Below are 12927 nucleotides of genomic sequence, written 5' to 3' on the forward strand. Positions count from 1 at the left end.
CAATTTAAAACCTGGTTCCTAAATCTCTGTCTTACCATTATATAATCTATCTGAAACCTGTCAGTATCTCCAGGCTTCTTCCATGTATACAGCCTTCTTTTATGATTCTTGAACCAAGTGTTAGCTATGATTAAGTTGTGCTCTGTGCAAAATTCTACCAGGCGGCTTCCTCTTTCATTTCTTTGCCCCAGTCCATATTCACCTACTATGTTTCCTTCTCTCCCTTTTCCTACTACCGAATTCCAGTCACCCATGACTATTAAATTTTCATCTCCCTTCACTATCTGAATAATTTCTTTTATTTGATCATACATTTCATCAATTTCTTCGTCATCTGCAGAGCTAGTTGGCATATAAACTTGTACTACTGTAGTAGGTGTGGGCTTCGTATCTATCTTGGCCACAATAATGCGTTCACTATGCTGTTTGTAGTAGCTTACCCGCATTCCTATTTTGCTATTCATTATTAAACCTACTCCTGCATTACCCCTATTTGATTTTGTGTTTATAACCCTGTAGTCACCTGACCAGAAGTCTTGTTCCTCCTGCCACCGAACTTCACTAATTCCCACTATATCTAACTTTAACCTATCCATTTCCCTTTTTAAATTTTCTAACCTTCCTGCCTGATTAAGGGATCTGACATTCCACGCTCTGATCTGTAGAATGTCAGTTTTCTTTCTCCTGATAACAAAATCCTCTTGAGTAGTCCCCGCCCGGAGATCCGAATGGGGGACTATTTTACCTCCGGAATATTTTACCCAAGAGGACGCCATCATCATTTAATCATACAGTAAAGCTGCATGCCCTCGGGAAAAATTACGGCCGTAGTTTCCCCTTGCTTTCAGCCGTTTGCAGTACCAGCACAGCAAGGCCGTTTTGGTTATTGTTACAAGGCCAGATCAGTCAATCATCCAGACTGTTGTCCTTGCAACTACTGAAAAGGCTGCTGCCGCTCTTCAGGAACCACACGTTTGTCTGACCTCTCAACAGATACCCCTCCATTGTGGTTGAACCTATGGTACGGCTATCTGTATCGCTGAGGCACGCAAGCTTCCCCACCAACGGCAAGGTCCATGGTTCATGGGGGGAGGGAATGATTCATAAGAAGACATATATTGGGGTTCTGAAAAGTGTCCTGTAAAAAGGATATTCTGTCTAGAGTAAATGTTAACTGTGCAATTAATTGATATATGTTGCCAGTGTATCTTTAGAGCTGGATTACCTGCTTCAGCTAAGAGACTACAGTCAGAGCTTATGCGGGGAGTTCGAGTCATCAGGCAGACTCTTCTGGGATGTACAGGGCCTAGTGGTCTAAAACAGAAGAGCCTGTTGATCTGTAAGAGATACATCCATTGTCGGTTCAGCAAAATTCTACTACAACCTGTCAATCTCTTCCACAATAAACAACAGTACATTTGGTCTTGTAATGGCAGCAATTTTGTTTGTGGAAACTGTGAAGAGCATAGTGCTCAAGACTGAATGCTATGGGACCCAGTTCTCAGGTATATGTCAATTATTAAAGGACATACCAACTCAACTTGAAAAGGCTGATGAAACGGGACATTTTTAATAAAATTTGGCATGATGCCTCAAAAGATAATCCTGTAACAGGACTGGCATAGGAAGCGCTAGGTGGGTGGATTGGGCAGATCTTGCACCTTGGTGGAAAGGGGTCAGGACTGGGAGTAGCATAGTTATGGAGTAGGATGTTTTGTAGGTTGGGTGGGTGCTGGAATACCACATTAGGAGGGGTTGGAAGGATCTTGGGTAGAATGTCCCTTATTTCAGGGCACGATGAGGGGTAATCAAAGCCCTGATAAAGGATGTGGTTCAATTGTTCCAGTCCAGGGTAATACTGGGTGACAAGGGAGGTGCTCTCTGTAGCTGATTCTTCGGGGTGGTGAAAGTATTAGGCATGTGTAAGGACTAGGTTTGGAGGGTAGTGCCTGCATGTAAAGGCCTTTGTGAGACCTTCAGCATACTGGGCAAGAGAGTTCTTGTCACTACAAATACGTTATTCATGGGTGGCTAAGGTGTATGGGAGGGACTTTTTGGTGTGGAAGGGATGGCAACACACACAAATAAATCTATCCCATATAGCCTAGCCACCCATGGACAACATATCTGCTGTGACAAGAACTCTGATTGTCCAGTATACTGAAGGTCTCACAAAGGCCTTCACAGACTGTGGCGGCCACTGACACTTCCTCGTGTTACTTCACACACCAGGCACCAATCAAAAGCATGTTGTACTTCCAATTGGTGGGTCATTCCACATGCGACTACTTCCAATGCCCGTCACCAACCAGCTACTGCTCACATCACTCATGGATTTTATCACCACAGCCCATTTCCTAGTCCATGCAGGCAAATCGCTCATCAATACTAGGGCCGCACCAACAGATCTGTACCAGGCAGGATTGGAACAGTTGAACCATATGCTTCGTCAGGGCTTTGACTATCTATCATCATGCCCTGAAATGAAGGACCTCCTACCAAAGATCCTTCCCAATCCTCCTAAAGTTGTGTTCCATTGTTCACCCAACCTACAAACTATCCTAGTCCATTCCTATGCTACTCCCAACCCCTTCCCACAGGGATCATATTCTTGTGAAAGACCAAGGTGCAAGATCTGCCTAATCCACCCACCCAGCACTCCCTACACCTCCTACACCTGTCCTGTTATAGTCCTACCCCATCAGAGGCAGGGGTAGTACCCATGGAGTATACCAACTGTGCTTTAAAACAGCACAGCTTTTTATGTCATTGTGACTACCAAACAGCTGTCTGCCAGGATGAATGGCCACTGCCAAGCTCTTGCCAAGAACAAAGTTGACCATCTGGCAGTACAGCATGCACCTGGGCACAACATGCTCAGTTTCAATGACCTCACAGCCTGTGCCATCTGGATCCTTCCCTACATCACCAGCTTCTATGAACCACACAGATGGGAGTTATCTGTGCAACACATCCTTCTCTCCCATAATTGTTCTGGCCTCAATCTCCAGTCACCCACAGTCTCCACACCCTCTACCCAACAGTTTCCCATTCCACTGCCCAGTCACCCCATCCCAATTCACATCCACATGTCACCTTCAGGATGTACTGCTCCCCTCTGGCCCTAACCACTGTGCATCACATGCCTAGCCCATTCACCTGCCACCCTTCCATCCCACATTCCTAACCAGCAAACCGGCTGATCCCTACATGGCACTAGTCATCCACTCTGAACCCCTCACCTGGCCTCCCACCTCCCTCTCCCTACAGCCACCCCACCCAACACAGTCCACACAACATCTTAGTACACTTGCTGAAAGGCATGCACCACCACGAAGGGGCATATATGCACCTGTGCATGCACTTTGTCTGTGTGTGTGTGTGTGTGTGTGTGTGTGTGTGTGTGTGTGTGTGTGTGTGTGTTGTGTGTACTCTAGCCGTGTGTCTATCAACGACTCAACACTCCTGCTTTTCTGTGTGTTGTCTCGTTTAATTATTATTTTTTCTTGAAATGTTAACTGGGATGTCTACTTCATTGTAGTGTTCATCCCAGCTTAGCCAGAAACTTCATTACAAAGTGATATATCAGAAAGTCTCTCCAAAAACTATTCACAGCAGGGAAAAAATAGCTGACATGTAATTTCAGTGAAGGCATTATTTAAATTACAAACTTGCTCAAACTTGAGATCAGACCATCCTGTTATAACTTTTGCACAAAAGCGTACGAAAAGCATATCAAGTGAACAGAGCAACAGATGACAAAAGTGGCCAAAGAGGCCTGCCAGGACCACTGTGGCCAGGAAGAAGATGGAGGAGGACCTCCTTTTGGACCTGGACAGATTACTGTATGGTCCAAGGATTGCTGACTAGAAGTATGTTCAACTTAACTACAAGAAAGTACACCAAAACTTTAAACACGTTTTTTTCTCAAAACCGAATATTTCCATTTGATGGGAAACATAGCTTGAAAACAGTGCATATGATTTTGATTGGAATTTGATGTCGGTATTCTAATTTGAATTTTCTATCAATTTATGTGGCTGTTTTTCAACATCTCCATAAGTCTATTTTCAGTGCACACTTTTGGCTTTTTTTTGTTGGCAAAGAAAATGATACTTGTTTCAACATGTTACCATTTTGTTGGAACTTAATATTTTTCAATTATCCTATGTATGCTGATAGAAAATTGTTGAAAATGATTTGTACAAACTTATTTTGTTACAGGTCCTATACGACAGTTTCAGGAATTCCTGCCAGTGACCAACGTTCCAGCTGCAATGGGATCCATCACTTGGTGCAACAGTTACAGGGAGCCTCCAATGTGGACACAAAAGTTACTTTTTAAAGACAAAAGTTTAAGGAATAAAACTATACCACCACATTTAACTTTACTTTTTATTTTACTTGAAAAAAAAAATCATGACAATCACCCATTTTTCATGCGCTCAAATATTACACACTACCTGAACTTTTCAACAACATTTATACTGGTAGGAGGTATATGTTGTACATTGTTACCAAGGTAGATGATTGAATCCTAACAGCTACAACATCGAGTGTGGTGTCCACTAACACCTGTTTGCTAAAAAAGGGTGACTGTATCAAACACCTCTTGAAACTCTCAGCAAATTAATTTGGTTGTTGCGAAAGTACGTAGGTGATCTTCCAATAACCATGATTCCTACAGTGCAACACACCGTGCAAGCACTTCACTGTCAGGGGGCTATAGTCAAAAGAGTACATAATGACCCCACCATGTCAGGGTTGACTTCTTCGCAGAAGTACTTGTCCCGAGTACAGTTCCACTGCATTATTGTTAAAAGAGGGGGTGATTGAGCAGCAAAGCTGAAAGGCAGCTTGTTTAAGTCACTGTTCCTTCCACAGCTTCCTGTACATCAGGTGTAATATCCATATTTACAGGCAGTTCTGCTGTAGGCAAAGATTCAAGATCATGTGGTACCATCTCAGATTTTTTGTTTACATTTCTGTTTGCCTTTATAAGTTTTTAATTTCTGGGGGGATTTGTTGAGTCAGACATGTGGGAAAGAGGATGAGCTGACCACTCTATGACTCAATGCTCTTATGGCTTTCTTCCATTGATAGTCATTGGTGTATAGGTCAGTTAAAATACTGGAATACTGGAGGAAGGCCTTCTACTGTGTCAAGAGGGGGGGGGGGGGGGGGGGTTCTACTGATGCAGTATGAGTGGTGTTCGAAGAAGGTGATAACTTTCCCCTCAAATGATTTACTAATTCAGGATGGAGGAAGTTTGGTAAGCTTTAAAATGATGGGTGATCAAATGTCTAATATTTCTGTACTTTGTTTTTAAAATTACAGTAAACTTGCAAGTGAGGAGGGTGATAGTCTGGGCAATTTGTGCCCAGTGGAGGGTGTTCACAAGGTTGATCATCATAAGGAGTTCTGTCAGAATTACCTAATGAAACCATCAGAAGCATCTCACGGGTGGTGGGAAGTACAACTTAATGTCTTGGTACAAACTTGAAGTACTTGAGATTGTGTTTTAGTGACTCTCCAATTAATAAGGATCAATTGGGCTTTTTTCTACCAGGGTGGCTACTTCACCAAACTTATCTTCGACATTCTATATTTAAAACGAGGAAGAAGAAGAAGAAGAAGAAGAATAGGTTTCAGTGTTGATTCTGATCACCACTTCTTTTAGTAAAAACTAAATATTAGATAAATTGTTTGATTCCTTGTTTCTTAGTGTGCCCCTCATCCCATCATAGAAGGGAAGGCAGAGGAGTTATGAGTTTTCACATCAAATTTTCTTCTTCCAGTCACTGAGACAGCTGGTTTTATATGGCCACTGTTTTATGCAAGTTTAATTCTTTTTATTTGTGAGGTGACTGCCACGATGACACCTACTCTGGTGCCACCGAGCCACAGCAATGTTCACCTGATTCGAAGGTTACTGTTCAGAGTCCCTGTGCCCCTAAAGAATAGGCATTGATTCTTTGGCTTAAATGGGGAGGTAACAGCTCAAACATCAATCGTGCACACACTTGATTGTCAGGGGGCTACAGTCAGCAGGTTACATGATGACTTCATCACATATGATTGGCTACTGTGTCGACTTCTTAGCAGGAGAGGTTGTTCCCATACTGAGAGTGCCATCTAAGGTCACCTTCCCTACTGCAGCACTGTCAGAATTTTGAAATAGAAAAAAAGTGAGTCAAATCTGAAAATGGGGACCCAACTAATTTGCAGAAAGGGTGATAGAAGAAAACAAAGAACAATCCTATTCACTACCAAAGAATCAGTCAGCTCAGTGTGAAGACTTAACACTGGAGTCAGTAAAATTTGAGAAGAGAAACTCAGAGATAGGGGTCAAGAAAGGAAATGACAGGACATAAAATTAAGAGAAAAATGGTGCAACAGCTCACAGTCCCAAGCTCATAACACATGTACCCACAAAAAAGTTGTGGGTACCCTGGAGAGGTCATGACAGAAATTTGCAGACATGCACAGTGCAGCACAGTTTGGTGCCTGGAAAGCTGAAGAAATGAACAGAGAAAAGTTTTGAAACAAATTTCATCCTGGCTGGAAGAAATTTATTGCTGTGAATATAAACTTGTGGGAAATTGGTCCATTAAAACCACAGACATCTGGCTGGCATCCTCAGGAAAGAATAGTTTGCATATTAGAATTTAAAGAGATGGTGATGTACCATTTGGGACCAGATTAATTGATAAACACTTGCAACTTGCATGTGAAATGTATCCTTTGATTAACACAAGGTGGAAAGTACAGATGGAGCAGGTATTACACCTCTGCCATAATCAATGTGTGCATGAAATGCGACCACATGATTGTACAGAGTTCATTTCTGACATCAGATTAAGTTGTAAGGCATGAAATGAGACTGGCCATCACTTTCAACAATTACTACGAGCTTAAAAATATTACTATAAGGTGCAAGCTGTTTATGTCAATAAAATACTAAATATTCATTTCAGCTGCTAGTAACTTATCTCAAATGCTCAGTTCAGGATTCTCTGTCATCCATATAAGGTTTGGGATATCCTGTGTGTTTGCTGCACAATCTGTAATAGCTGGTGCACAGTAGGCATAAGTTAAAAGTTCACATTATATTGCAGAACACTTTTAAAACAATGGTGAGATGTGGCAGAGTGTTTAATTAAGTAGGTGCATTGCATGTGCAAATGCAAGATATGGATATATTGATACGCATAATATTCCTCAACCTGTTTCGAGCATATCCAAAATGCTGACCAAAACATCAATCATAACATCTGCAAAAACACAAGAACTATGCGAACCAATACACTGATTAAACCCAATTAGCGGGACAACTGTGGGAGAAATGGGTTTTTGGACGGGGACAAACTAAAAATTCCATAATAAAAAACAACAACACTGTTGAAGATGTAACTTCCTGAGAAAAAAAAAAACTGGAACTGTCAAAAAATTTAAAAAAATCACCATAAGATCACAGTATCTCCAGATAACCTAAATAGCTAAACCCTACTGCAAAAGTGCACTTATGATGTTGGCAGATTTTCTGTTGCATGGTGCAACTGGTAAAGGTATGTGCAGTGAATGATGAGTTGGATAGGACAAGATGATGGAACCCATGAGAAAATCGTTTTTTATATATGTCGTAGTTGGATCAATGTTTTTTTAGTTAAAAATCATGGGAGAAGGCAGGTGGCTCAATGTTTATAAATAACAGAGTTGCATGTTCAGCATATTAATAAACACTGATCCACCTAACTTCTTTCATGTTTTAATTAGAAACAATGATCCACTCACACAGTAGTTCAGCAAGCACCTAAGAGTACAGTTTCAATTTTATGACATATTCTGTTTTATATGACAACATTCTGCACAACATATTTCATTATGCCACCACTCCACACCATGACGACTGTAGCACATTAAAACAAGCACATTGCCACCACATAATTAAACTATTAGGGGACAGCACCTCTTTATGCACCACCCCCTATACAACAACATTTCATTTCCACTACACAACAAACACACTACGGTCAATGATATCACACAACACATCACAGTGCAGTAGAACTACGTCAGTGGTCAAAGCAGACAGTTGGTAGCCTACAACCAAGTATACCCAATACGTTTTATGGTCTACACAAAATTCCATAGTGCTCAAGATATTTATGTGAATTAGTGATAGGAGGAGGATTTAGGTCTAATGTTATTTGAGATGGGTCTTGAGCCTTTTACCTAGGTTTATGTAAGAAACTCTGGATTCATCTTCAAATCATTCCTTTCTCTAATTTCTTACTTTTATATTTATCCATTGTAACAGTCTTGGAAATGTTTTTATCTTTGTAAGACAAAAGATTAGGAATAAAAGTACCGTCATTAATGAGTTCATTAGCAATGCAGCACGAGATCAGACTGAGGAAGGAAATTGGCCATGCCCTTTCAAAGAAATCATCCCGAAATTCACTTTAAGTGAATTTGGGAAATCATGGAAACCTATTGTTCAGTTTTCACACTGGAATTTGAACCACCATCCTCCCAAATGTGAGTGGTGTCTTACCACCACACCATCTCACTCAGTAAATTGTGCCATAAAGAAAACCATCACTCCTGTTGGAAGATGGTTGGTACAGCCCATGAGACAAGTCAACACTAGCCCTACACAGCTGACAGTGAATGGTCAGAGTGAACTGTACGCTCACAGTGTAGAAGTAGAAAGTACATCATTATTGCCAAAAGAAAGGGTAAATGAAATGACATCATGAATGTAGGAAGTCACTTTCCTTCTCCCACTGAATGAACAATTGAAACTGTTTGGACATTCACCAACTTCCTGATACAATAAAACAAGGTGTAAGGATGGAATGGTAAGCTTCTACATCAGCAAATATAGGTATGGGTGGAGCCCACATCACTAAATGATACCATTCAGTTCTCCATTGTACTGATTCTCAAGACTAACAGAAACATGTGCTGATGTATTACTTTTGTGCTCCACTTTCTTCTCATTAGAGGCACGTAAAATTGATTACAAAATGTATGCCACAATCTAAAGATGAGCTTTGTCCTAAAACAGGTTACAGATAGACAAGATGCACATTTGGTGAAATTTTGATAGGTTGTATTCTGTTTTCTTGTTGTTATACATCTATACAATCAAGAGTCCTCAATCCATAACAGATAAAATAATCTTCAGATATATTATTGTTAGCAATCATGTGTTGAGATATGTCGACTGGAGGGAGGTGGAACCAAACTTCTATGTTCAATCAGGTAGTCCAAAATCTGCGCATAAAGTCTTAAATTAACAGGTCAAATTATCAAATCAAAACCATCTGTAATGCAGTGAAGAGAGAAACACATGCTCTTCCCTTGACTAGTGTCAAAATCATTGTTCTGAAACCTTAAACAAACCCCCCTTTCTAACTGTTGCTGATCAAATAGATTGCAGTGGTTTCTTATGTGAAGCCACAAGTGTATTAAAACATAACTTCTCCATGTACTTAAATAAGATAGGTGTTATCCCTATCACCATTAAAAAAATCAAAAAAATTGTGGGTACTTTGCAGAGCAAAAATGCTGCAAGTATAGATAGTATCTCCAGTAAGCTACTGACAGCCTATTGTATTGAGATGAGCAGGGTGTTGGCTCACACATACAACACATCCCTACACCACAGAGTGTATCCACAGGTGTTGGTTCACATATGCAACACATCCCTATACCAAGAAGTGTATCCACAGAGAATGAAATATGATGTAGTCAGATCAGAGAGATGAAATGAGTATCACTAACTATTGTCCTATCTCTCTCTTGAGAGCATTTTTTAACATTCTGGAAAAACTATCATACAAAAGGATTTTCTTGTATCATGTGAAACTACACATTGAAAGCAGACTGCAGATTTGGCTTTCCAAATGGAGTCTTCACACAGGAAGTCATTTATTCATTCACAAATTATGTCTTGGAAAAACCAGACTGTAAAAAGTTGCTAACTGGCATCTTCTGTGATCTGTCCAAGGCAGTCCACAGCATATGTATCAAGATACACAGAGAAGAACCACCATTATGGAATCTAGTGATCAGTACATAACTTGCTAAAATTATACCTCACAGACAGAACGCAGAAGACAGTTCTAGATGTCTCAGAGAGTACTCCTAAAGATTTAGTGGACTCTGGATGGGACATAATATGTCTCAGAGACCCTCTAGAACATATTCAATGGCCTTTGCTGTTTCTTACACATATCAATGACTTACCTTCAACAATAAGCAAAAAATAGAACAGTGCAGTGTTTGCTGATGATACAAGCAGTGTGGTAGATAGTGTGTCTACTAGTGACATAGTATCTAACATCACCGACATGCTGAAAGAAATTATGTTGTGATTCATTGTTAACTCTTTCTTGATAAACTTGAATAAACCTAGTTTCACTCAGTTCCACACAAACTGTACGAATCCAGGGAAAATCTGTATAATGCATAACAAACAACTATAAAGCAAGTGTACTCCTCTGAATTTTAGGTGTTCACATACACAGCAAGTTGAATCAGGATCATATTCTCCAGAAACTGGAGATTAGGGTATCATCAGCAACATTTGCATTATGAATTATATTCTGTCTTAGTTGCATCACTGTCTCAATATCAGCACATTCCAGTTATTTCCATGCTTTAATGGTATAATCTTCAGGGCCAATATGTCAGTTTGAAAGCAAATTTTCATAGCACAACAATGCACTGAGAGACTCATGTCATGTACATCCAAGCACATATTGCCGCAGCCTTCCCAAAATCTTGGCATTACGACTACAAAAACACAGTATGTACATTCATTACTGAGTTTTGTGGTGGACAACACTGTTCACTGTTAAAGAAACAGTTTATACAATGCTCATAACACTAGACAAAAGGGGTTATCTCCACTATGACCTAAATGATCTATCACCACCACATTCATTGGCTCTGCCAACCCATAACCAAATTATCACCTACCAAACTAACCTACAACTCAAGTTATACAGCAGGTCAGTCTGTCACCACAAAATTATCTGTCAAAGTGTCTTATGGCAAAAGTATCAGAACCTAAATGTTTCAACATGTCTACTATGGGGTTTTTCCTCTTCAGTTTTCCACATGGACCTAGACCCTCCACCCGGTTTATTACTTTTTGAAGACACACTACATTAATAAAGGATCGATCAATTTTGACAGTATGCAACTAAATTACGTGGATTTTATTTCCAAATTAATAGCCAGTACGTTTGTGCAAAATCTATCAACAGCTTTAACAATAACACCGTTTATTATTTTCCCCGTTGGCGCATCTTTGTTTTGCTCGGCAATAATGATTGAATCATACGGAAAAAAAGACTAATTTGTCCACTTGATATAAATAAAATTCTACACTATGAAAAGCGAATTAAGAAGCAATAGTTGGTATCAAATGTAATTTTAATACAGCTGGTAATTTTTAAAAGTATAAAACAAATTTTAGGTCCGTTTAGTTGTGTGAAAATTGCCATGTAACCCTTTACCACTACAATAAACCAACGGTATGGGACTGGGTGCGCAGAACTATAGAGAATATTCAAATTTATGCATACCTCACCAAACATTTGACTAAGTTCAGGAGAGGTAATGAAGTCGCCCTTTTCCGTAATCGGATCACGATGCATATAATACCCATACTTTGGGTTCGTCAAGCACTCTCTCATGTACTCTGCAACGGTCAAAGGTCCACCCGCTTTAATTCTGTCCTTCAAATAGAGAAACATTCCATTCTTCTCGTGTTGTCCATTATTTTGGCAGAACCTCTGTAATTAATGTACATTAATACATTTTCTATCAAGATTGAACATTATTAAAGCCCAATATATATATTTTACCTTCTGAGTTACAGCTATAAGACGTGACAGCGTGTTCTTAAGTTTGGTAAACATTTCTTCATTGAAGCTGGAAAGAGACAAATCTATGTCACTTTGTTTAAAAGCAAAAAGAGTATATCTTCTCCGAGTCGTATACTTTCAAATCAAACGCCCACGCCACTGTTTACAAACAATCAGTAAATAAAGTGTACATCTTTGACATTCAAAGTTAACTGAAACAGAAATCAGTTGATATCGATATACTGAAATTAAAGCGAAAGCTGTCAAAAATTCATGTCGTTATTCTATGGACACTTGGAGCCCATCTTCGAACGAATGGTCTTCCTTCTGTAGTCGTAATACCGGGCATGCACTTCGGGTAGGAAACTGCCTTATGAACAAAGGATTAGAAACATGCCGAATGCTAGCAGCACTGCACCACAAAAAGTGTATCCTCACTACATGTTGTCTTTTAACTCTATTGAAAATACACACCAGAAGAAAGACCAGGCTAGTGGAAGATCTATTATGGCTCTCGAGAATAACGAAATTGGCGCTCAAATGATATGTAGATGAGAAAAATTGTAGGAGCAGTGTAGATGTTGCATTAGCAGTTAAGTTTGTTAGTCAGTCATTTGAATGTCCCATAGTCATCATCGTAAATATCTTTTTATAATGACTAATGTATTTACTGTTTGATGAAAAATAATATTTTTTTCTACATTCCTAAACATGGCTGCAACTTCAGCAGCTATGTGACAGTAAACTTGGAGAGGTTGAAACATTCAGCCAACATGGTGCAAATAAAGGTTTATTTGAACACTTGACCTATGTTTCGACAATTTTAAAATTGTCTTCTTCAGAAAGTATTAATTTTTTACCTCAGATGCTGATTAAGTACACTTAATAATGCCAAATGTATCTTATCATATTCGGCGTCCATCTAAACAACACAAATAATCACAAGCCATGACTTAGTTTTACTACGCTTGATATTTGATCTGCACATCTATAATATTATAGTGCTGTAATCGTAAGTAATGGCTTGTGATTACTTCTGTTC

The 12927-nt window shown here is 39.6% G+C and overlaps 1 protein-coding gene across 2 annotated transcripts in view; it reads right to left on the reverse strand.

Annotated features, from left to right (window-relative positions):
* Positions 1–12301, reverse strand: part of LOC126299148 (protein arginine methyltransferase NDUFAF7, mitochondrial) — a 70299-nt gene extending 57998 nt beyond the window's left edge. The window contains exons 1-2 of one of the 2 annotated variants that reach the window (XM_049990916.1): positions 11886–12301; positions 11604–11813 (exon numbers count right to left, since the gene is read on the reverse strand). In XM_049990916.1, coding sequence (XP_049846873.1) covers positions 11604–11813; positions 11886–11939 — 264 coding nt within the window. In that variant the 5' untranslated portion in view covers positions 11940–12301. The remainder of the gene's footprint in view (positions 1–11603; positions 11814–11885) is intronic. The other variant, XM_049990917.1, reaches the window with a different exon arrangement.
* Between the last annotated feature and the right edge of the window lie 626 nt (positions 12302–12927).

Source organism: Schistocerca gregaria, chromosome X, assembly GCF_023897955.1.
Source record: "Schistocerca gregaria isolate iqSchGreg1 chromosome X, iqSchGreg1.2, whole genome shotgun sequence".
Classification (NCBI taxonomy): domain Eukaryota; kingdom Metazoa; phylum Arthropoda; class Insecta; order Orthoptera; family Acrididae; genus Schistocerca; species Schistocerca gregaria.